At 46.9% G+C, this 25,570-nt stretch overlaps 1 protein-coding gene and 1 long non-coding RNA gene across 2 annotated transcripts in view; one reads left to right on the top strand and one right to left on the bottom strand.

The window, feature by feature from the left end:
* Positions 1 to 5,067, top strand: part of LOC137571417 (uncharacterized) — a 52,150-nt gene extending 47,083 nt beyond the window's left edge. The window contains exon 3 of the long non-coding RNA XR_011031356.1: positions 4,912 to 5,067. This is a non-coding gene — a long non-coding RNA (uncharacterized lncRNA). The remainder of the gene's footprint in view (positions 1 to 4,911) is intronic.
* GK5 (glycerol kinase 5) overlaps positions 1 to 23,293 on the bottom strand; it is a 112,058-nt gene extending 88,765 nt beyond the window's left edge. Inside the window, exons 1-3 of the mRNA XM_068280464.1 lie at positions 22,967 to 23,293; positions 769 to 862; positions 597 to 672 (exon numbers count right to left, since the gene is read on the bottom strand). Coding sequence (XP_068136565.1) covers positions 597 to 672; positions 769 to 862; positions 22,967 to 23,089 — 293 coding nt within the window. The 5' untranslated portion in view covers positions 23,090 to 23,293. The remainder of the gene's footprint in view (positions 1 to 596; positions 673 to 768; positions 863 to 22,966) is intronic.
* Between the last annotated feature and the right edge of the window lie 2,277 nt (positions 23,294 to 25,570).

Genomic DNA, 25,570 nt, shown 5'->3' with positions numbered 1-25,570 from the left:
TTCTTATCAATTACATTCACTTGAATGAGGAGAATCGAAACGAAAGTAGAATCGACCAGATCCAACAGGTTGGAATTTATCTATCGAACCCATCTTTCTAAAGTAAAAACTTAACGTGTATTCCCAGCATAAGTAGTTACACTTTGTCCTTGCACTGCTTACTGGATAAAGCCAATAGCTACAGGTTGACAGCAAGCAATGAGCAGCGCTCACAGGCTGCAAGTGAAGTGAAAGCTCCAGAGATATGCCCAGCCCCTTGAGGCTAAATACACACCTTGAATACAAATCAGATGCAAATTATGTGCTAACACTAATCTAAATTCTAAAATTTGAATGCAAGCTGACACCCCTGGAGGCAGCTAGCCTGAAGTATACCTAAGTTTTGTACAGCAGAAGGAAATGGCAGCGTCTGTTTGGAAGCGCTGCCATTTCCTTCTGCTGTACAATAGCTACAGGTTATCGTGCTTTGTCTTGGCACCACTCACTGAATACCGATAATAGGCTTGTGTGTTTCCTCTACCGCCCAATAAGACATTTTTATTTATTGTATTTATAAAGCGCCAACATATTATGCAGCGCTCGACATGACAACTTACTTATTCCAAGTAATGAAAGTTGCCCTCTGCGTGGAAATTCCAAGTCCTGCGACCTGACTTATGCGAATCCCAGCATCTATCAACAAATATTTACTGTTAGTAAGGAGATTCTAAATTTAGTTGCAGAAAGATGGTGGTTGAATAGGTGGGTCATCATTCTGCAAGGCATTACCTTTCACAGCCTCTTTCACTACAGTCACAAATTGTTCCCATAATCCTTCAGGGTCAATCTCCACATGTCCACGGCTAGGATATAGAACCTTTATCTGCCAAAGTAATAGAATGAGAAACACAGAAAGTCATTTCTCAGTGACCTACTTTGCTATTACCGGTAGTAGAATTATTATTGATTTTTAAAGCACCACCATATTCCATGGTGCTGCACAAAGTAACAAACAAACATGGGGTGCATAATAATAGAGAGCAGCGCTGTCCAACTTCGCGGGCATGGAGGGCCATTTTTTTTCCAGACACCCAAGCCCCCCCCTTCCCGCCTCGTCCGAGACAAAAAAAAAAAAAATCTAGCAGCAGCTTCCCCACAAAATGCAATTAGGGCCGGTGCACACCAAAAACCGCTAGCAGATCCGCAAAATGCTAGCAGATTTTGAAACGCTTTTTCTTCTTTTTCTGCAGCGTTTCAGCTAGCATTTTGCGGTTTTGTGAAGCGGTTTTGGTGTAGTAGATTTCATGTATTGTTACAGTAAAGCTGTTACTGAACAACTTCTGTAACAAAAACGCCTGGCAAACCGCTCTGAAGTGCCGTTTTTCAGAGCGGTTTGCGGTTTTCTTATACTTAACATTGAGGCAGAAACGCATCCACAATCCAAAATCTGCAGCAGCCCGGGAGTATGCGTTTCTGCAAAACGCCTCCCGCTCTGGTGTGCACCAGCCCATTGAAATACATTACCCTAGCAGATCCGCACCCGCAAGCAGATCGCAAACCGCAGCGGAAACGCTCCGGTGTGCACTAGGCCTTAGAGTGATAGAGTGTAAGCAGATTTCCCAACAATGTGCAACCAGATTGGCAGCAGATTTCCCCACAAAATGCAATCAGATTGGCAGCATATTCACGCAAAATGCATTTAGATTGGCAGCGTTTCCCCTCAAAAATTTGGCAGGATTCCGCCTCCCTCTGGGCTCCCCCTCCCTCCAATATACATCTATGTGGCCAGGAACCTGTAAATATAACCAACTCACCTGGCAGATGACTCCTCCAGCTCTGATCACCTCACGTTTGCAGCAACTCCAGCGGCTAAATCTCCTGCCTCACGCTGAGCCGGCCTGTAATGAGTTCCGGGTGATGCGGTTGGAGTGCGTATCACTCCGCTTCATCTCATCTCAGCACTACAGCCAGCCAAGCATGGGCTAAGATCACTCCCCTCCGCTGCTCTGAGTCTGCGCAGCTTCTGGGACCTCAGAGAGAGCCAGCGGCTGATGGGCCGCAGCAAGAGACTTGGCAGGCCAGATGCGGCCCGCCAGTTGGACACCGCTGATACAGACAATTGTGTACACCAATATGCACAATGCAGAATTGGTAATTACAGTGACAAGAGTAGCAAGCTTAATAAAATGTACAACAAAATTCCAAGACACAAAAGCATAAAAGAACCCTGCCCTGGCGAGCTTACAATCGTGTGTGTGTGTGTGTGTGTGTGTGTGTGTGTGTGTGTGTGTGTGTGTGTGTGTAAAACTCACAGGACTTTGGGTGCGGCTCACCAGGATGTTTTCAGCATGTGCACAGGTGTCCCTTAAAGGATACCTAAGCGCACAAATTAAAAAATGGGGGGGGGGGGGTAGCAGGCATGTTTAGTGGGCTCTCCTCCTGCCCACCGCTCCCCCAGTTCTTCTCTGTCCTCCCCAGTACTGCCTACCGACCCCCTGAACTTATTTCCTGGTTGGGGGTCACGGCTGACTGTGCAGGCGCTGCCCGGTGACACATGTACTTGTTCATGTGGCCAGGAGTGCTATGCGCAGGCAGGCTACGTAGTTTTCTCACAGTTTTTATCTTATCACTAATATACCTTTTTAGCCCCCAAGCAAAAAAAGTACATAAAATAACTTCTCACACATCAACTTAAAAATACTTCAAATGGGTACTTACCTCAGTAGAGGGAAGCCTCTGAATAATCCAGAGGCTGCCCTTGTCCCCACTTATCTCTACCGAACCAGCGCTGGGATCCCCTGAACCTTTCCAAAAAGGGCCACGCTCCCATCCGTGAATGAGCGTGGCCGTACTGTGCAGGACACCTCACGCCTGTGCAGAAGCACAGTACATGCGCTGTGTGGCCGCGCTTAATTATGGACAGAAGTGCGGCTGGGAACTTCAAGAGGGTCCAGCCCAGAATCTGAGGTCGTGACTAGAATGTGGGCAGCCTCTGGAGGATCCATAAACTTCCCTCTATGGAGATAAGTATCTATCTTTTGCTTTTTCTTTAATTACAAGTTTACTTACTAGTAAACAGGCCCCATACTCCTGCTCACAGACATAAAATGCATCCCAAATACCCCTCCTGGCCATTTTTCAGACCTATGTTATTCACCAATTACCAATTGTCATGTACAGTTGCAAGATTCCTGTGGAACTGCTCCAGTTATCTTCCACATTTTCTAGGTGTTTCGTGGGCTTTCCTTCAGGAACTCTTGTCCCCTCCCCCATCCCAAAAACCACTGACACATGAACCGGATTCTCTCATAATCAGACTTTAATTACAGTAGATTGTGAGCGCTGCTGAAAGTTTGTGAAAGGACCATGTAAAGATGTATAGAAGATGGAAGTGTTAAACACATAATGATGGTGATTTTGGCCATGGGTCTGATGACTGTACTATTCAGTGGAAAGGGGAGGAGAGGTGACAGGCAGTACACAGGCGAGCTACTTCTGGCAGGTGGGCAAGTTGATCAAAAATGCACTCTATTTTTTTGCTTTATCATCTGCTGTACACATGCTAAGTTCACGGCCACCGAAAGACCATTTCAACAGAGGATCATCTGGTGCGAGAAGGGCTGGTCCACATTCAGGAGCTTTTCAGCACTTCGATGATCACCAGCGATCAGCAAAGCCCTGTTACTAATGTATGCCTATGGATCATTCTCACTGCAGCTTTTGTGATTTGCATCAATCGCAAACTCACAGCATTACTACTGCGCCTGCACAGTACAGACCTGATGACGTCGGCCAGACCACGTGACCCGCGCAAGAACCCGACCCGGAAGCCGACCTGGCAAGATCAGCTTCTGCAGCAGAGGACACTGGGAGCCACTTGAGCTGCGGCGATGGCACAGGACGGCTGCCAGGGGCTGGAGGAAGCCCCAGGTAAGTGGATTTTGATTTAGCCTCGATGTATCCTTCAAGGCCTAGTTCACAGTGGGCGACTTTTCAGCGTTTTGCTGATCACCGGTGATCAGCAACTTGCTGACGGTGCATGTAGTATTTCAATGTTATACCTGTAGAATCACAAAACGCAATCACTCCTGAATCGCTTTCCTGTACAGTGAAAAAACTGCTTTTTGCTGATCACCCGCGATCAGCAAAGCGCTGCCAAAGTGCCCAGGGTGAACAAGCCCTAGGCTTTACCCTTTGACAGGATCACTGTTATGTGGCAGCATCATGAGCAATAAGATGAGACAGACTAGATATCCCTCCCAGCAGAAGCTCCAATCAGATAAGGAACTACATGGCACAGAGTTATCTCTAGCAGGCAAAAGTTCATTGTACAAATGCATAATATATGTGGCCAACTTTATTACTCAGTATTTATAACGTGTGCTGCACATAATGCAGTGTTGCACATTGCTAATTCTTCAAGTCTGGACATCCCCTGGAAAAAACACACTTTTCTGTCCCATTAACCTCCTTGCCGGTCTAAAAAATCCGGCAAGGAGGCAGCGCCGCACTTTTTTAATTTTTTTTTTTTTTTTAAATCATGTAGCGAGCCCAGGGCTCGCTACATGATAGCCGCTGAGCGGCGGCATCCCCCCACCAACTCCGATCGCCTTCGGCGATCAGAGTATGCAGGAAATCCCGTTGAGAACGGGATTTCCTGCAGGGCTTCCCCGGTCGCCATGGCTCTGGTATCCTTTAATAATAATAAGACTTTTTTTATTATTATTTAGTATTTATATAGGGCCGACATATTAAGCAGCACTGTACAGAGTATATATTGTCTTGCCACTAACTGTCCCTCGGAGGATCTCACAATCTAGTCCCTACCATAGTCATATGTCTATGTATGTATCGTGTAGTGTATATATCGTTGTCCAGGGCCAACTTTTAGAAGAAAGCCAATGAACTTATCTGCATGTTTTTGAGATGTAGGAGGAAACTAGAGTGTCCGGAGGGAACCCACCCAGGCACGGGGAGAACATATTAACTCCTTGCAGATATTGACTTGGCTGGGATTCGTACAGGAGAGCTGCAAGGCGAGAGTGCTAACCACTACACCACCGTGCTGCCCAAACTTAAGTCCACTCCTCCCAGGTAAGTAGATAAAGTAGGTCAACACAACAATTGCCACAAACCTATCTAAATAACTACTGAACATAGAGCAAAACAGTATATACAAATCTTTCACAGTACATAAACAGAAGGCAGCAAAATAAAGTCAGAACCTGGTCATTAGAATGAGCACAAGGTAACAAAAGCAACATAACAGAAACAGGTTTGTCCAGGATTTAGCAGAACACAGAAGCCTAGTAACTCAGGTATTCTGGCAAAGGTTTCAGAGAAGGAGGTGGAAGTCTTAAAGTGATCCTGAGATGGGGACTTATACATAAAATATACATACCTGGGGCTTCCTCCAGCCCCCTCTAGGCATATCGCTCCCACACTGTCCTCCTCATTGTCTTGTCTGTCTGAAAGTCCTCTGGCCCAGGGCCAACTGCGCATGTGCAGCCCGGCCACGCGTGCTCCTCTGTCCGGCTCCTGTCACCGGGAGCAAGACAGGGTGCTCACTTGGCTAGACTGCACCGACTGGCCCCGCCTGGACAACTTACCAGGGCCGGTTGGGGGCAAACGAGGAAGCGGAGGAGGATGGCATGGGAGCGATATGCCTGGAGGAAGCCCCAGGTATGTATATTTTATGTATAAGTCCCTGCCTCAGGTACACTTTAAGGTGCCCATGCATCTAGGGATGATGGGCAGATCAACCAAGACACAGATCTCTCTGATCAAATCTGATCAAAGTGATCTGTTGAATGCCCATTCACCGCAAGCCGATTCAAGATCGATTTCAGCATAAAATCTCTCAGGAATCGGCCTTCTCAAGCTGCCTCGTACTGTCCCCTCAAATGTTAATGTACACCCCCCACCGGATGCCCTAGCATTCAATTCTTATCTATTCCAGCTGCCGTGACTGTCCAGCTTGTCACAGTTTTGTCCACTGCTTCCCCATGAGCACCCCATGTGGTTGACATACAGCGCATACTGACCATAAGATCAACGAGCGCTGAGTATTTGCATATACTACCGTACCTTTGTCTTGTTCTGTGGTTACCTCGGGCAGGTGTTTGGATTACCTTTTGTGACTGCGGCTATAAGGAAGCCCCTTTATACTTCTGCCAGTTCTATTAGAGAACGCACATCATTACCGCTGTGTACCCAATTGACCAGATCAGTCTGAGGTTTCCCAGAATGCTCGGTCGATACATTTGACCGATTTCAGAGCCAAATCAGTGGGATGGTTGATCAGGCTTGCTTGTTGCGTCATCATTTAATCCAATGCAAACAACATAATTCAATCAGATGGCTGATTGGGACGCAAAATCCCTAGCTGTATGGCCACCTCTAAGGTGCCCAGTAATGATAGACTCTTCATTGTACATTCTTATCAATCTATCCATTCCTTGTAGTTGCACTCAGTTTTCCCTTCTCAGTTGATAAAATTGTACAATCAAGGTTATATTATTTGTGGACACCTTTAGGCCTCGTTCGCAATGCGTTCCGATTGCGTTGGACTTTTTTTAAGCATTTGTTTTTCCCTTTCCGGCGATTTCTGTTAGTCAGGAAGTGAACTCTTTGATCCGGAAAAGAATAAATACAATGTACTTATTCTTAAAAACGCAATCGCTGCACAAAGCGATTTTGTGAGCGTTTTGCGATTTCCCTATACCTTCCATTGTAGCAAAATCGCCCTGAAAATGGTCCATGCAGCGCTTCTCTGAGCGGAAAGCGGACAGATCGCCCTAATCTGAACTAACGCATAGGATAGCATGGTGTAAGCGCTTTCAGGTAAATTTTGAAAAATCGCAGGCACTTAAAAAAAAAAAATTCAAAAACGCCTCCAGTGTGAACAAGCCCTTATAATGATCCGAGCACTTCATATAACCCGCAGGCGAAACCTGTAGTTGCACATTTGAAGTCTGCAGAAAGCCACTGACTGGTGGGCAGTGAAAGTTCACTTCAGTCGCACCACATATTGGAGGATTCATATAGCTGCATCAAATGACAGGTAAACTATGCGCAAAAGCCAGGACCAAACAGAAGCGGTGGTTTCAGTATTAAGTGGCGATCACGTTCATGTGAATATACCCTAAAGCTCTGCATTAGTTTAGTTTTATTGAACGTGATATGGAGGTCGACTTATTTATTTCAATGCAGATTTCCTGGCTGCCATGCTGATCTGTCTCTGATTGTTTTTTATCCATAGACTGAATAAGAATGCAGATCAAGTGTTTCTGATGGAAGTCTGACTGGATTTGCTGCATGTTTCAAGTAGGCGATTCCAAAACTAATAAAGCCAGAAACATCAGCAGGATGCCGGACAACTGGTATAATTTAAAAGGAAATAAATATAGCAGCCTCCATATCCCTCTCACGTCAACTTTAACTCCCATGGTTTGGATAATAGGTCCTCACTACATAAGGAGTAGCACAAGGTCTTGATTCTACAGTACATGTTAATATGAAACAACATTTTGATTTAGAGGTTGCAGTTTCCACTTTTAGACTTACATTTTCTGTGGAATTTCAGAAATTGGCCACATGAGAGCCTACCCAGTGCCACCCACACCTTCCACTTTCAGTACCTCATACTCTGATTGCATTTCACAATTATGTTATTTCCTGCAATTACAAAGGATTTTGCTGCGCCCACAATGTGTGTGAAAACCTCAAGAGTTTACCTTCTGTCACAACACTATCACTACATAGGCTGATGGGATCATAGGCAAAGCAGGGCATAGTCCAGACTGTATCTTATCTGTACGAGGTTAACCTTGTTTATGAATCACAGCAATGTGTACATTAGCCTAATATATTGGGTTTTCAAATGTTACTACAAGTGATGCTACAGATATGAGAAGGCCACACCATAAACTGCATAGTACAGAAGTCTATGCAAGGACCATGCTAGATGTACAGTATATCTTATGCTAGGTACACACTAGGAGATTTTCTGGCCGATTTACTGTCAAGATCGATTATTTCCAACATGTCTGATTTGCTTTCTGATCAATTTCCTATTAAAGTTAACAGAAATCGATCGGAAAGCAAATCGAACATGTTGGAAATCGATCTGACAGTAAATCGGCCAGAAAATCTCATAGTGTGTACCCAGCATTGTGCTAGGTACAGACTAAGATTTTCTGGCAGATCGATTATTTCCAACATATCCAATTGATCTCTGAGCATTTTGGTCAAATACTGCTTTCTCTGCCGGGAAGGGAGGCTTTGGAAGTCTGAGCGCTCCCGAAGAAAGGCCGCTCCATACTGTGCACGCGTGAGGACTCCACACCCGAAGACTTCTAAAGTCCACCGCAGCGGGGGATTCAAATGGAGGAGCTGCCGCTGCAACGAGGGCACTGGGAGAGGGAAAGCTCTATAGGACCCAAAGCCTTCCCTCTCCTTAAATATCTGTTTTTTTTTTTGCACAATTCCCATTAGCATTAAGGGCCTGTGCCCTAGGCAGCGCTTGCCTCACTCTTATTTGGCACACAAAAGGAAGTTGCAGGGCATGCTGGGTTGTCCTTTTTGCTGTTCTACTTCCCCTCAGACATAACTAATGCAGCCCGATTGGCTGAAGCCTCTTTCCCTCCTGTTTTCCCCTCCCACAACTCTGTTCCTCTCTGGCCAATATTGCTCATGCTGAGACAACGCACTTTCTATAGTGAAGGGCAGGCAAATCAGGCAGAGGAGAGTAAAGCCACATCTACACGCGTAGATGCGGCTCCGATCCGGCGGCTCGATTAGCCGCCGGATCGCCTCTTCCGCGTCCCCGCTTGCCACGCGTGCGCCGGATTCAATTCCCCGCTCGTCCCCACTTATCTTCCGCTTGATTCCCTGCCATTGTCCCCTTGCAGGGAATCGGCGGAAGCAAGATCCATCCTGTCGCATCTTATCAATCGAGCCGCATCAGCGGCTCGATTGATAAGGAACATCGTGGCCGCATCTACGCGTGTAGATGCGGCTTAAGGGAGGAAATAACATCAGAATTGGCTTCAAAATAGCCACAGTTCATATGGGAAATGCTAAGAAGGATTTTCTCTCCTTTTACTGTAGAAAAAAAATATCACTAAAATCAAAACATGGACAGTGCAATACATATGTTATGCAAGTAGAGCAAGTATTTATCTACTTATATATGTGTTTTTTCTGAGATAGTATGGCTGACAGCTCCTCTTTATAGAAAAAAACAAAACAACAACTCCTTAGGGTTCTCCTTTTTAACTGGGTCTATCTTGAAGCCAATCCTGATGTCATTTCCTTCCTTATTCTCCTCTGCCTGATTGTATATGCATTACCTGCCCTCCTACCAGTCTTCAGGCACTCCCACCCAGCAATAGGAAATGCATTGTCTCAGCATGAAATATTTGCCAATAAGAGAGAAACAGAGGTGTGGGGGGGGGGGGGGGCTTCGGAGGAGGAGAAGAAGGAGAAGAAGGAAGGAGGAGGAGGAGGAGGAGGAGGAGGAGGAGGAGGAGGAGGAGGAAAAAAAAAAAAACCCAGCATGCCCTGCAACTTTCTTTGTGTGGCAAAGTACCACATAAGAGTCAGGTAAACTTAAAGGAAAGGTTCAGGGAGGGTGGGTAAAAAATAAAAATCAATTTCCACTTGCCTGGGGCTTCCTCCAGCCCATGGCAGGCAGGAGGTGCCCTCGCCGCCGCTCCGCAGGCTCCCGGTGGTCTCCGGTGGCCGACCCGACCCGGCCAGGTCGGGCTCTTCTGCGCTCCAAGGCCCGGAACTTCTGCGTCCCACGCCGGCGCGCTGACATCATCGGACGTCCTCCGGGCTGTACTGCGCATGCGCAGTAGTTCTGCGCCTGCGCAGTAGAGCCCGGAGGACGTCCGATGACGTCAGAGCGCCGGCGTGGGACGCAGAAGTTCCGGGCCTTGGAGCGCAGAAGAGCCCGACCTGGCCTGGCCAGGTCGGGTCGGCCACCGGGAGCCTGCGGAGCGGTGGCGAGGGCACCTCCTGCCTGCCACGGGCTGGAGGAAGCCCCAGGTAAGTGGAAATTGATTTTTATTTTTTACCCACCCTCCCTGAACCTTCCCTTTAAGGAATGATCATTTATCAACTAGAAAAGTAATAGCGATTTTAACTTTAGGATTGCCTGGTTAGCGTCCTTATTACTTGTTTACCAGATAAAAATAAAGAATTGATTTTTGATTTTATGCCTGACAGTTACTCTTTAAAGGACAACTGTAGTGAGAAGAATATGGAGGCTGCCAAATTTATTTCCTTTTATGCTAGGTACAGACCATACAATTTTGTGTTAGATAGATTGATTTTTGATTTTATGCCCGACAGTTACACTTTAAAGTGGTGTCTGGTGGGGTGGATAAGGATTGGAGAAGCCTCTGGATCACCTAGAAGCTTCCTTCAATTGAGGCAAGAATCTTACAACTTGTCTCCACCCCAGGGCCGGTTTAAGCAACAATGGGGCCCCAGGACAAAATAAACCTGGAGGGCCCCCCAACAGATACCCCAGAACAAAAATCGGCATTAAGGGACCTTTTTTTTGCTGGTATAGTCAGGGTGTGAAGCCCCAATCGGTCGGAGCTCCACATTCTGGCTACCCCAGCCTGCATGGAGGACAAGGGGTTAAAACGTTTCAGGAGGGGGGACCCCACATAATTAAAAAAAAAAATCCCACACTCTAAACATAAAAAAAAAAAAATTGGGAAAATAGGAAAAAAAGCGCTGCGGCTGCGTATGGACCCCCTGGAAACCCAGTCAGGAAATGTATTGCTCTTTCTTTTGATGCATGTAAAATTACACTACCGTTAGGTTTGCTACTAAAAGTGCAATTTAACGCATTTAAAAGTACCGTATACTTTTTTCCTTCGAAACTTTAAAATCGAAAAAAAACTATAAGGTCTTTTTGAAAAATAGTTTTTTCCTCTTATTCCCAATGATCTCCTTAACATACCCTGCAAAATGTAGGGTTTCTAGCATTTAAGGTGGATTTGCTATTAACCATTTCACCCCGCAGGGATTTTTCACCTTATGCATCGGAGCAATTTTCACCTCCCATTCATTCACTAATAATTTTATCACAATTTATTGATCTATATCTTGTTTTTTCCGCCACTAATTAGGCTTTCTGTGGGTGGTACATTTTGCTAAGAGCCACTTTTTCAGGTTTTCGGCCATTATAGCTTTAAAATAATCCATGCTACCATAATTAAAACCTTTATTTGCCCGTATGTCTCGGTTATTATACCATTTAAATTTTGTCCCTATCACAATGTATGGCGCCAATATTTTATTTGGAAATAAAGGTGCATTGTTTCCGTTTTGCGCCAATCACTATTTCCAAGCTTATAATTTAAAAAAATGTTTATAGTATACCCCCTTCAAAAGCATATTTAAAACGTTCAGACCCTTAGGTAACTATTTATGTCCTTTTATTGTAATTTTTTTTTTTTTTCCATTAAAATTTTTTTGGGGGGGAATATTTTGGTGTGGGACATAAATAGTAATACTAACATTAAAAATTAGCTATTTGGCCACAAGATGGCAACCTTCGTTTTTGGTTTCCCTCCTTGTACTTCTCGCTAAGCGGAAGTACAAGGGGGATGCGGAAACCTGTCCGGGCAGAAGAACTGAAGCCTCACGGGTGAGCGTTTCGGTTTTTCTGCAGGGGAAAGGGATCGGTGACCGGGAACCATGTTCCCTTTCACTGATCCCAGGGCTACCGGGGGACACCATGGGGAGGCGGGGGCGCGCCCGTGATCGCGGGCACGCCGAAGAGCGACACTGCATCAGAGCAGCCGCCCGCATGTGAGCTTCACGTCCGGGCGGCAGAAATAGTTAAAGTCGGCGGGTTTTTAAATGTGTATTTTTTTACCTTTGAAACATTAAAATCTATTTTCTCAAAAACTATAAGGTCGATTTGAAAAAAAAAAAAATATTTCCTCTTGTAGCCACTGGGGGCCCCTACAAGCTCTGGGGCCCTGGGGCAATTGCCCCCCTTGCCTCTATGGTAGCGCCGGCCCAGCCCCACCCCCCTCCTCCCAGGTTTGCTTTAAAGGGGGTCTGTAACCAAAACAACAATTAACAAAATTGCACATTGCCTGTCAATATTCACTTTTAGGTTATTTAGTCAGCGTTTGAAAAATTTCTCCTTTCCTGGATTTACTTTCCAAAATTTATTTCAGGCGGCAAAATCTTCAATCCCATCAACTGACCTCTGTGGAATGTTTGTTACAGAGAGTTCTAAAGCTAGTACAATAACATTGCTGGTCTCCCAGAATGCAAAGGGGCGGGGGGTATAATCCTTAGTGGATGGGCAGGGGAATAATCCTTAAGGAGCCCATACACTTACCGATTTTCCTACCGATATACAGCCGATTCGATTACTGTGATCGAATCGGCTGTGAAATCGTTGTGCAAACACTGACCGAACGACAGATTTCCGAAATCGATCGTTCCTGTCGATTCCCATCATTCCTGTCCGTGCAGAAGAAGATTTCGCTCGATCGCCGGCGGGTCGGGAGTGCGTCTATAGCGGCAATACATTACCTGATCCGGCCGGCGCGAGTCCCCGCTGTCACCGCTGCTTTTTCTCTGCGCTGGGCTCTGAGTCTGGCAGGCTTCACTTCTTCCTGTCCCGGCAGGAAGTTTAAACAGTAGAGCGCCCTCTACTGTTTAAACTTCCCCCAGCAGGCAGTACAGTGAAGCTGGAGCCCAGAGCGGAGAAGAAGACAGCGGAGACCGGGGGACTCGTGCCGGCCAGATCAGGAAATGTATGCGGGGGCGGCAGCACCACAGATTGTGAATCGGTTTCATGTGGTTTCATGCTGAAATCGATTCACAATCTGTTTGCAGTAAAGGCAGCAATACGATCCCTCTTTGATCAGATTCGATAAGAGAGGGATCTATCGGTTGGTCGATCTGATGGCAAATCGATCAGTGTATGGTCACCTTTCAATTTACAAAGAAGAGAAAACCATGCACAGGATGCTGAGTATATTGCTAAGGGAGTGCACCAGCCCGACAACTGTATATCTGCAATAATTATAAAAGAAAAAGAAGGCCTTGCACATCCCTGAGTAAAACTTTAGCTTTATTTGAAAAGATTAAAAGGCATACATTACACAGTCCCAAAAGACCAGAGAGAGGTACTGGCTGGTGGGGAGGTCGACAGTCGTTTCGCGCCGCTATCTGCTGTGGCGAATCACCAGGACTTTTTGAAATAAAGCTAAAGTTTTACTCAGGGATGTGCAAGGCCTTTTTCTTTTATAATTATTGCAGTGTATGGCCACAGTAATATGTAGCTATAGGAAGTGTCTCTGATCTGATGCTGTAACCAGGACATTTACCAGAAAGTGGGCATCCTGAATAATTGATTGCATTCTACTATATGTTGTTACATTTCCTCTTTAAATAGCTGCCAGTATAGCTGATGGAATCCTGTTTCCCACTGGCATCAAATGATTTTGCATGATTTAACCGATGGATTGGGGACCTAGACATCTGACTCACCCAACCAAACCTGATGGACAGAGGTATTTTTTTCAGCCAAGTTAAGTAACCTTGCTCAAAGATTAAAAGTAGATAAAGGAAAGTAATTGGCAGAGTTTGAATTTCCTGGCTGATAACTAGCCATAACCCAGTTCCTACCACTCACCTAACCCGCACCTCCCTCCGATAGGAAAACGCTGGCACATTCAGCTGAGAGTGCCCATTTGCACAATGATTTTTCAGTTGACAGGAAGCTGGCAGTCTTGCTATGTACATCTGACTACCATGGCAGGTATGTGTACCTGAGGCGACATGTGACATGATGAGATAAACCCATGTATGTACAGTGCAAAGCATATTAACCACATCACCTCCAAGGGTTTCTCCCCCCGCCCCCTCAAAAAAAAAAGCGCAATTTTCACCTATCAGCGCTCCTTCCATTCATTCGCCTATAACTATTACTACTTATCACAATGAAACAATCTATATCTTGGGTTTTTTTGCCACCAATTAGGCTTTCTTTCGGGGTACTTTTTGCTAAGAATTATTTTATGCCAACTGCATTTTAACAGGAAAAAAAATGGAAAAAAAATAATTCTCAGTTTTCAGCCATTATATAGTTTTAAAATAATACATGCTACCATAATTAAAACCCACACATTTGCACATTTGTCCCGGTTATTGCAACGTTTAAATTTTTTTCCTAGTACAATGTATGGCGCCAATATTCTGTTTAGAAATAAAGGTGCATTTTTTCAGTTTTGCATCCATCCCCAATTACAAGCCCATAATTTATTAAGTAACTAATATAACCTCTTCACATACATATTAAAAAAAGTTCAGTACCGAAGGTAACTATTTATGTATTTTTTGTATTTTTTTTAATTGTAATTTACTATTTGGCCACAAGATGTCCTCGCGCATAACTTCCATATGCGTAGTATTACTACGTAAAGAGGAAGTAATGCGTGGATGTGCAAGTATGCGTTTCTGTGAATGGTGGTGCTATCTAATAGACGGCTGCGGTCATTTATACGGGGATTTAGAACAATGAATGGGAACTGTGTTCCCATTCATTGATCTCCTGGCTAACGATTAGCAGCGGCAACGATCGCGGAAGCAGGCGAGAAGGGATGTAGTAGCTACGTCCCTGCACACAGAGAAATGGCATTTTGCAGGGACGTAGTTACTCGTCCCGGGGGAGAGGAAGTGGTTAATTACCAGGCTGTTTAACTTGATTTATTTTGCTGCCTGAAAGTTAATTTCTAGACATGGAAGTGACAGCTTCTGTCTCGTCATGAATATTGCAAACTTCACATAAGCAATTTACAGCTATAAATGTTTTTCTGGCAGAACACAACTTCGAGGGAGGGAGGTGGGGGGGAGAGAGAGAGAGAGAGAGAGAGAGAGAGAGAGAGAGAGAGAGAGAGAGAGAGAGAGAGAGAGAGATAAAATACCGTACATGAACTTGTAAGAAAATGTCTTGCTATAGCAGATCAGTGTCCAATGAGACCATAAATTAATCTGAGAATATCAGCACATATTCCTAATTGGAAAATACAATACAATTCACAAGCACCTTGTCAACAGAAAATTAAGTTAATGTACAAAGGATTGACTCCAAGAGTCAAACCTTCTTTGTACAGTAACAAAATACATGAACTACTGACCTTTTACTAACTCTGGGACACTTGCGACTGATTTCGTCTACTTTGTGTTTAACCCTCCTGGCGGTTTGCTAAAAATCCGCCAGGGGGCAGCAAATCTTTTTTTTTTTTTAAAAATTCTCTTTTTCATGTAGCGAGACAAGGTCTCGCTACATGATGTCTCGCTACATGATAGCCGCTGCTCAGCGGCATCCCCCCAGCCCCTCAAAGAACGGGATCTCCTGGAGGGCTTCCCCCATCGCCATGGCGATGGGCGGGATGACGTCACCGACATCGTGACATCAAAGGGGACTCCGATCCACCCACAGCGCTGCCTGGCACTGATTGGCCAGGCAGCGCACGGGGTCTGGGGGGGGAGGGGGGGCGCGGCACGACGAATAGCGGCGGATCGGCAGGTAGCGGCGGCGATCGCATTGCACACGCAGCTAGCAAAGTGCTAGCTGCGTGTAGCAAAAAAAAAAAAATTATGCAAATCGGCCCAGCGGGTCCTGAGCGGTGCCTTCCGGCAGCATAGCCCGAGCTCAGCTCGGGCTTACCGCCAGGAAGGTTAAAGGGAATCTGAAGTGAAAATAAACTTATGATAGAATGATTTGTATGTGTAGTACATCTTAGAAATAAAACATTAGCAGCAGAGAAATGAGTAATTTTGTTTCCAGTACAGGAAGAGTTAAGAAACTCCAGTTATCTATGCAAAAAATCTGAGCTCCAAGACTTTCAAAGTCTCAGAGAGCTCTGTCTTCTGAAGCTTATTATCTCAAGTGTCTGTCACTGGATTTTGTTTTTCTGCAGAGTAAAGTTCAAAAGTTCATTAGCCTGCTCTGTGAAATCAGAATGCTGAGTGGAATGTGTAAACTGCAAATATTAGTGAATGATGCAGCGTTATAAAAAAAAAAACAAAAAAAACAACTATATAACTGAAAATAAAAATGAGAATATTTTCTTTGCTACTAATGTTATATTAATTATGCGTACTACACATGCAATTCATATCATTTTTTTTTTCGCTTCAGTGTACTTTAAATATAAAAGAAAACTCTGCGATATTTAGCCATTTTTAGGCTCCCTGCACACTGCAAATGCAATTTGCGATTCAGATTTTCCCTAGATGCTATTAAAAGAAAAACGCAGAAAAAAACGCAGCATGCAGTGCTGATTTAAAAATCGGAATCGCATGCGAAAAATCAATTAAAAATTGAAATCGGAATCGCATGTAGTGTGCAAGAGGCCTTAGGTGGATAAATATAATTCTTTGCCTCATCAGTTTATTTTCAACTCGAGTTCACTTTAAAGGAGGACTGGATTGAGAGGAATAAACATACCACTGCCTTGTGGTAATTTTTTTCAGAATAATTCAAGATAGCAGCCTCAGTATTCCTCTCAGTTCAGGATAAGGTTTCTTTCACCCTTGCTCTATAGAAGCTCTGTAGAAGTGAATGCAGCACCTCGAGAGACAGACACACGTATTATTCCCTGTGTGCTGCAGGAGAGTAGCATCACCATCTGCTATAGAACACAATGTACTAACGCTTTGTGAGAACACTCCCCTGAGAATTGTATTACTCACTTCTTCACAACTGCAGCATGTTCAGCAGGGACTAGGATTGCGTTTCATCTAAAGATAATCTGTTCTGGTTTTAATGTCATGGTAACCAAACCAGGTGCATTAGAAAGTCAACAAAACCAAGATCAGCGACTAGCTTCTGAAGAAGGCCAAGGCCTCGTTCACACTATACACGCTGCCGTGCACATTTCGGCAACGCGCTTGGTATGCAATCAGCAAGAACATCAGAAGTGCATAGAGAGCACTTCTGATGTTTAGACTATATGCGCGCTGCGCAGCAATGGGCTATCGCACTGCTGCACACATTTTTGGCGAAGCGCATCGCTGATGCAAATCACTGTTATGAATGGGATCAGCAGTGCAGCGCACGGCAACACAGATGGTGTGCGATCGGGTGTGCTTGTGTCCCAAACGCACGGCCACATGCGTGGCCTAATGTGAATGAGGCCTAAGTATACAAACGTTCAACCTGTGAAACCAGAGATTGAACGTGCCCACAATTTTCCTTAGATGCAATCATTTACCGTATTTTTCAGACTATAAGGCACACTAGTTCGTGATATTCATTCAGAAGGTATGATGCAAAGTGTGTAGGGAAGCACTTGCCAATCCTGCTGCCTTGCTCCTCTTCCATCTCCGGTCATCTTGCGCTGTACACTCCAGTCCTCCAAGGACACCATCTTTCACACATCTGGGCCCCAGCTGTTGCCCTGTCAGTGTGACCTCACAGTGCACGTGCACTGGGGTCACGCATGATGTGAGCCGCACGTATGTTGTGAGGTCACACAGTAACGGCAACAGTTAATAGGATAGATGCTGTGTACAGCGGCAGGAAGATGCGGAAGCTGCAGACGCAGCCTGAAGGGAAGAGGAACATGGCAGCTGGGGTCTGCAGTGTAAAGTGGCAAGATGACCGGAGACAGAGGATAGGAGCGGATCAGGTACACATCTCCCACTGAAGGTTAGTGTAGCGGCAGCAGGGGTCAATGTAGTGTAGCTGGTGGGAATCAGGAGTTAGTGTAGTGCAGTGTAACTGAGGGAAGGGCAGCAGAGGTCAGTGTAGTTGGTGGAGGCAGCAGGGGTTATTGTTGTGTAGTGTAGTTGGTGGGAGGAAGCAGGGGTCAGTGTAATGTAGATGACGGGGCAGCCAGGGTTAGTGCAGTGTAGCTTAGATACAGACAGTATGGGAGGGGGGGAAGGGGGGATGGTAACCATAAACCGCCCTCACACTATATAGACGCAGCAGGTTTATTATTTTTCCCCGATTTTTGCCCTCTGAACATAGGTGCATCTTATAGTCGAGCGTCATATTCCATAAAATACAGGACAGTAGAGCCCCATTAACTGGAATCCAGGCAACCGGAAGTCTCACCTAACCGGCATGCCTGAAGAATAATGGAGACCAGTGGCATAGCTAAGGAGCCGTGGGCCTCAAAGCAAGTTTTACATTAGGGCTCCCCCAAGCACTCTAAACAACAATTGATACGGCGCACCAAAACCTGCCAAGGAAAACCTCAGTGTCAGAGGTGCAAGAAGGGATTGAGGCAGTGGCGGACATACGGCCGTGCAGGCCGTGCCGCCGCACGAGGGCCCCTGAAGTTCTGCTGCTTCAGGGGCCCATTAAGTATTGCAGGTTTTTTTTTTATTATTATTATTTTTTTTTTTTTTTTTTTTTTTTTTTTTTTTAACCTGGGGGGCCCAACTCCTGTCCTCCCCCCTCACCTCGCCCCCCCCCTCATGCGGCGGGAGAGCGGAAAATACAAGAAGTCTCCGGCCGGGGCGGCAGCTGCCGCTTGGTCTCCAACTTTGGAGACATATCGGAAACTAAGCAGCAGCTGCCTCTAGCGTCTGCTGCAGCCCCGGCCGGAGACTTCCTGTATTTTCTGCTCTCCCGCCGGCTGCAGCGCATACCGGGAGGGGGGCCCCGAGGTGAGTGAGGGAGGATAGGAGTCGGGCCCCCCACCCGGATAGCTACCCACCCGGCTACCTTACCCACCCACCCGGCTACCTACCCCGCTACCTAACCATCCACCCGGCTACCTACCCGGCTACCTAACCAGGCTACCTACCCACCCACCCGGCTACCTAGCTACCCACCCGGCTACCTAACCACCCTGCCGGCTATCTACCTGGCTACCTACCCACCCGGCTACCTACCCACCCGGCTACCTAGCTACCCACCCGGCTACCTACCCACCCGGCTACCTAGCTACCCACCCGGCTACCTAACCACCCTGCCGGCTATCTACCTGGCTACCTACCCACCCGGCTACCTAGCTACCCACCCGGCTACCTAACCACCCTGCCGGCTATCTACCTGGCTACCTACCCACCCGGCTACCTACCCACCCTGCTGGCTACCTACCCACCCGGCTACCTACCCACCCACCCGGCTACCTACCCACCCACCCGGCTACCTACCCACCCGGATACCTACCTACCCACCCGGCTACCTACCCACCCACCCGGCTTCCTACCCACCCACCCGGCTACCTAACCACCCTGCCGGCTATCTACCCGGCTATCTACCTGGCTACCTACCCACCCGGCTACCTACCCACCCGGCTACCTAGCTACCCACCCGGCTACCTAACCACCCTGCCGGCTATCTACCTGGCTACCTACCCACCCGGCTACCTAACCACCCTGCCGGCTATCTACCTGGCTACCTACCCACCCGGCTACCTACCCACCCACCCGGCTACCTACCCACCCGGATACCTACCTACCCACCCGGCTACCTACCCACCCACCCGGCTACCTACCCACCCGGCTACCTAACCACCCACCCGGCTACCTACACACCCACCCGGCTACCTACCTACCCACCAGGCTACCTACCTACCTACCCACCCGGCTACCTACCAACCCACCAGGCTACCTACCCACCCACCCAGCTACCTAACCACCCACCAGGCTACCTACCCACCCGCCTACCCAGCCACCCACCAGGCTACCCACCCGGCTACCCAGCCACCCACCAGGCTACTTACCCACCCGGCTAAGGGCTACCTACCTACCCACCCGGCTGCCTACCTACCCACCAGGCTACCTATCCACCCAACCACCCATGGGAGCTGCGCGCCGGATGGAGGCTGGGACAGGAGGTCTGCTGCTGCAGGTGAGTAAATGTTTTTTTTTTATTATTTATTTTAGCAGGTGTATGTTCTGGGCAGGTCTGCCACATGATTGCGTGTATGTTCTGGGCAGGTCTGCCACATGATTGCGTGTATGTTCTGGGCAGGTCTGCCACATGATTGCATGTATGTTCTGGGCAAATTTGCTACATGATTGCATGTGTTTTCTGGGCAAATCTGCCGACATGATTGCACGTATTTTCTGGGCATATCTGCCGACATGATTGCAGGTATTTTCTGGGCATATCTGCCGACATGATTGCAGGTATTTTCTGGGCATATCTGCCGACATGATTGCACGTATTTTCTGGGCATATCTGCCGACATGATTGCACGTATTTTCTGGGCATATCTGCCGACATGATTGCACGTATTTTCTGGGCATATCTGCCGACATGATTGCACGTATTTTCTGGGCATATCTGCCGACATGATTGCACGTATTTTCTGGGCATATCTGCCGACATGATTGCACGTATTTTCTGGGCATATCTGCCGACATGATTGCACGTATTTTCTGGGCATATCTGCCGACATGATTGCACGTATTTTCTGGGCATATCTGCCGACATGATTGCACGTATTTTCTGGGCATATCTGCCGACATGATTGCACGTATTTTCTGGGCATATCTGCCGACATGATTGCACGTATTTTCTGGGCATATCTGCCGACATGATTGCACGTATTTTCTGGGCATATCTGCCGACATGATTGCACGTATTTTCTGGGCATATCTGCCGACATGATTGCACGTATTTTCTGGGCATATCTGCCGACATCATTGCACGTATTTTCTGGGCAAATCTGCCGACATGATTGAATGTATTTTCTGGGCAAATCTGCTCACATTATGTGTATTTTCTTGAGAAAACCTGCACAATTATGTGAATTTTCTGGGGAAAGGGTCACCAAAACTTGGGCCCACTGTCTTTGCGTTGCACTTTTCAAGGGAACCTGAGGTGAGAATAATATTGAGGCTGCCATATTTCTCTCCTTTTAAGCAATACCAGTTGCCTGGTTGCCGTTCTGGTCCTCTGCCTCTTATTCTTTCAACCATAGACCCTGAACAAGCATGCAGCAGGTCAGGGGTTTCTGACAATATTGTCAGAACTGAGAAGATTAAGCTGCATGCTTGTTGCTGGTGTAATTCAGTTTATTACTGCAGCCAAATAGATCAGCAGGGCCGCCAGGCAACTAGTATTGTTTAAAAGGAAATAAATATGGCAGCCTCCATATCACTCTCACCCCGGGATCACTTTAAATTACAGTTAGCTCCGCCCTTATCCGGTCATTGCCACGCCCATTTTTTGCCGCGGCGCTACGCGCCGCAGGTTCTATCCACGCCCATTTTTTGAAGCGCGCCGCAGGGGGGCCCACAATTGATATTTTGCACAGGGGCCCACTGCTGCCTGTGTCCGCCACTGGATTGAGGAGTAGTTTGTTAATGATTACCACTATTCAAAGTATCTATAGGATTATTATGAGCTCAGGACCAATAGAGAGCTAATACTGAAGTTGAAGGAAGGTCCCTCTGGGCCAAGGGCCCCGATGCGATCACAACCTCTGCACCCCCTATTGCTAGGCCCCTGATTGAGACTACACTTTTGGGGTGTTTGGAGGCATTTTAAATACTTACCGCGCCCCCAGCGATGTCTGGCAGTCTCCCCGTACCTCCCTGCGGGCTCCTCATGTCTTTCTGACGTGGTTCACGGAAGCCGGCATGTAACCTGACCGGATGCGGGCGACTTGTGTGCACGGAGGATGCCAGAAAGCCATTAGGAGCCTGTGAAGAGGTATGGGGAGACTGCTAGAGATCGCTGGAGGCTCGGTGAGTATTTGCAGAGGGAGGTTTGTGCTTTTTTTTAGCTAGTTGCTCAAGCAATCGACAAGCACATGTATCAGACATCATGCGAACCCCACTGGTGCCGGATATTCGGGACTATTCTGTAATTACATGTGTGGGATTAAACTAATCTGAAGGTAATTATCGATTGTTCACATAAACCAGATGATTATGGCAACTTCTCTCTTCAGATCCAATTATAAAATCCAAATTTCCGATTGACAAAAGTTTCTATTCCAATCGACAGTAGAATCTTTTCAGTCAATTTTAATATTAGCAGCCAGGCGAGAGAGATCCAAAATACCAGTGAACCGGAAGTGAGGAAACTCACTGCACAGTAGATACTTACCTATGTAGCGGAAAGGGACCAGATACCATAGAGCCTACCTGGTCCTCCTTATCGTTCCAGAGCCATTACCTGTTGAAGTTATGCTAGGGCTTGGGTTGCCCTTGGACAGCCTTCAGAAATACTTGTGTCTCAGAGTACTTCTGTGACCATCCACGGCACAAACCCGTTGTAATGTGAAGCAAGCCTTAGAAGATAGGCAGCAGAGAATAGGCAGCAGAGGCAGGGGACAGGCAGCAGAGGCAGGGGACAGGCAGCAGAGGCAAGAGATAGAGACAGGCAGCAGATACAAGAGGACAGACACAACCAGATACAAGAGGACAGGCACAGCAGTCAGGCAGCATACATATTCAATTTCTCTCTTCAGATCCAATTACAAAAATCCACATTTCCGTTGACAAAAGTTTCTATTCTAATCGAGAATAAGCAGCAGAGGCAGAAGACAGGCAGCAGAGGCAGGAGAGGAGGACATATACAGGAGGACATATACAGGAGGACAGAGGAGGACATAGGAGGACATATACAGGAGGACAGAGGAGGACATATACAGGAGTACAGGCAGCAGATGCAGGAGTACAGGCAGCAGATGCAGGAGTACAGGCAGCAGATGCAGGAGTACAGGCAGCAGATGCAGGAGTACAGGCAGCAGATGCAGGAGTACAGGCAGCAGATGCAGGAGTACAGGCAGCAGATGCAGGAGACAGGCAGCAGATGCAGGAGTACAGGCAGCAGATGCAGGAGTACAGGCAGCAGATGCAGGAGTACAGGCAGCAGATGCAGGAGTACAGGCAGCAGATGCAGGAGACAGGCAGCAGATGCAGGAGACAGGCAGCAGATGCAGGAGACAGACAGGCACAGCAGTCAGGCAGCATACATAGGAGACAGAGCACACAGAGCCCCGCCACTTGTTACCTTGACCTCTGCACTCCCGCACACCTCAGCGGCAGAGTTATAGACATGGCAGCGCAGGATCGTGCTGCCCACATCCACCGCCAGCAGCCAGCGCTCCCGGTACCCGTTCCTGACAGATCCCATCTTCTACTGTCCGGACCTCATTGGCGTAGGTCGGGTTGGTCTCCAGGGCGGAGCGGACCAGGATGGAGCCATGTTTCACAAGGGCGGAGCCGATTTCCCCAGGCGGTTCCCCATCGCTGTGGCGGCGGCCACATTTACTAGTGGCATTCAGTACTGTCCAGCGTGTCCATCCCCCATACTTACTGCGGGCAGCGTGTACAGCTACTGTTATATCACACAGCTACTGTCTGTTATATGAAGACCACTGCAAGGAGCGGGGAACATGTGGAGCTGTTCCAGCTAGCTAGATAAATGATCATATCTACCGCACCCTGTAGAGCCGGTGTAACTCCATGTGTCAATCCGTAATGATCGTTTCAGCTATATTGGAAGGAATGACTGTTGTACAGATCTGCTGTTCTTTCATTCATAAGCAGCGTGTATTGTCAGTGGAGGGGATGTGGTGAAATTTTTTGCAACTTTATAATATTTTTCAATTGGTTCCAATGATTTATACTTATAGGTATCAGAAAGTGCAACGTAATTGATTTCAATGTGTTTGTACCAGAAAATGCAACCCAACCTAACCCTAAAGAGTACTGTTATAGGGGAGCACTATAACTCTGGGGTCTATAGCAAGAAACACTTAATCCGTTCCGACGGCTCCTGTGACATCCTCTTGACGACGGTCATCAGCAACGCCTCTTCCTGTCGGCAGGTTAAGCACAAGGTCATGCAACGTACACGGTGGTGGGACCGAGACTTCCAGCGACCGCGGTACTTTGTGCGGTGTTGTCGGGGATCGGCGCAATGCTAAGCAACGTTTGCATCATGCGCCTGTACCCACCTAGCGATGTCGATTAAAAATCACCGGTTGTCGGGAGAATCACCAGGTGGGTACTAGGCTTAACATACGCTAGTATAATAGGAAACACTGTAAGGAAGGAACATGGAATGGGGACTAAACAACAAGGCTGCTACAATCAACAACCACTCCCACTTTAAAGAGAAACCAAGAATTGAACTTTATCCCAATCAGTAGCTGATACCCCCTTTTACATGAGAAATCTATTCCTTTTCACAAACAGACCATCAGGGGGCGCTGTATGACTGATATTGTGGTGAAACCCCTCCCACAAGAAACTCTTGAGTATGTACTCCTGGCAGTTTCCTGTCTGTGAACCTTGCTGCATTCATAAAAGTGCTGTCGGTAAGGTAAATCCGTGCGGGGAAACACCGCTGTCGGTATTTCAGCCTTTTGGGTGGTCATTCATAAAAATGTCTGTAGTTGCGATAGAAGTGCGGAGATATCCCGCTGTAGGCTGGCGTTAGGCTGTTGGTAGGCATGCGGAAACAGGAGAAGCTGCCTGAGTCCCTCCGTGCGGTGTTCTCTCTGCTGCTGCTTTGGGAGGTCTGTCCCATTCACTTACATGTACTCCGCATGCTTATCGCTACATCCAGGGGAGCGGTAATCCCCGTCCCTAGGGGAGCGGTAATCCCCGTCCGCATACCGCTTGCGTTAATTTTTATGAATTTACATTTTGTCACATTTCCGCATAGAATCACAGCACAATGCGGTAATTTATCGCTCTGCTCGGGAAAGTCAGCTTCGCATGCGGAAACAGCCTTTATGAATACACATTTTGCTCAGTGCTCGGTAAAGTCGGCTGTTTTTAGCATTTCCGCATGCGGGAACGCTTTATGAATGATAGCCATTGTGGGAAATGGCTGTTTACAGCTGTTTCCAACAGCCAAAAAAAGCATGCAGCAGCTACATCACCTGCCAACAGTAAAAATGTCACCATGTAATAAATGTCAGAATGTAAATCAGGGATTTAAAATATTTTACAATGGGCAAACACTGACTAATCATTTATACATATTTATTTCTAATTAACACAAACTGCGCCTGCCAGGATTAGCTCAAATGGGATAACACATAGTGTCAATATATAGAAGAATGATTAGTAGCAAAGTCTTTCAATCGAGTATTCGCTATCACAGGTCCTTAGATGTCAGTCATTGTTAATGTGACAGCGCTCCTCTTCATATCTAAAAGTTAAACACAAATAGACAACCGCACATAGTGCATTACTGTAATCTCAGACTAAAAAAGTCCCCCAAAAGTGCTTCACTCGTGGTCTATATTAACCCCTCCACACCAGCAGCTCACCAGATGGGATCCACCTCACATTCCAGGTGGGTCTAGCGCTTAGCCTTAGAGCGGCCAACTCCAATCACAGTTTCCACACTGCCTTTGCTCACAATCGGATAACTCCGCTTTTAATATACAGTTCCACATGTAAAAAATAATATAAAAACATACAGCGTAATACAGTTTGCTGGAAGAATATGACCTGCGCAGTTTCAGCGCACTCACGTAAGTATGAGGATATAAGGCATCTCGGGCATCACAGCCCAACAGTATGTCTCCTCTGCTGGCGGTACCGGCGTCCCGATTCTCCGCTCCGCGTGGCAGCCTTTTCCCTCACCGTGCGCGTT

Source organism: Hyperolius riggenbachi, chromosome 4 (assembly GCF_040937935.1).
Source record: "Hyperolius riggenbachi isolate aHypRig1 chromosome 4, aHypRig1.pri, whole genome shotgun sequence".
Classification (NCBI taxonomy): domain Eukaryota; kingdom Metazoa; phylum Chordata; class Amphibia; order Anura; family Hyperoliidae; genus Hyperolius; species Hyperolius riggenbachi.
The sequence above is the reverse complement of the archived record's forward strand: the minus strand, read 5'-3'. Positions and strand labels throughout refer to the sequence as shown.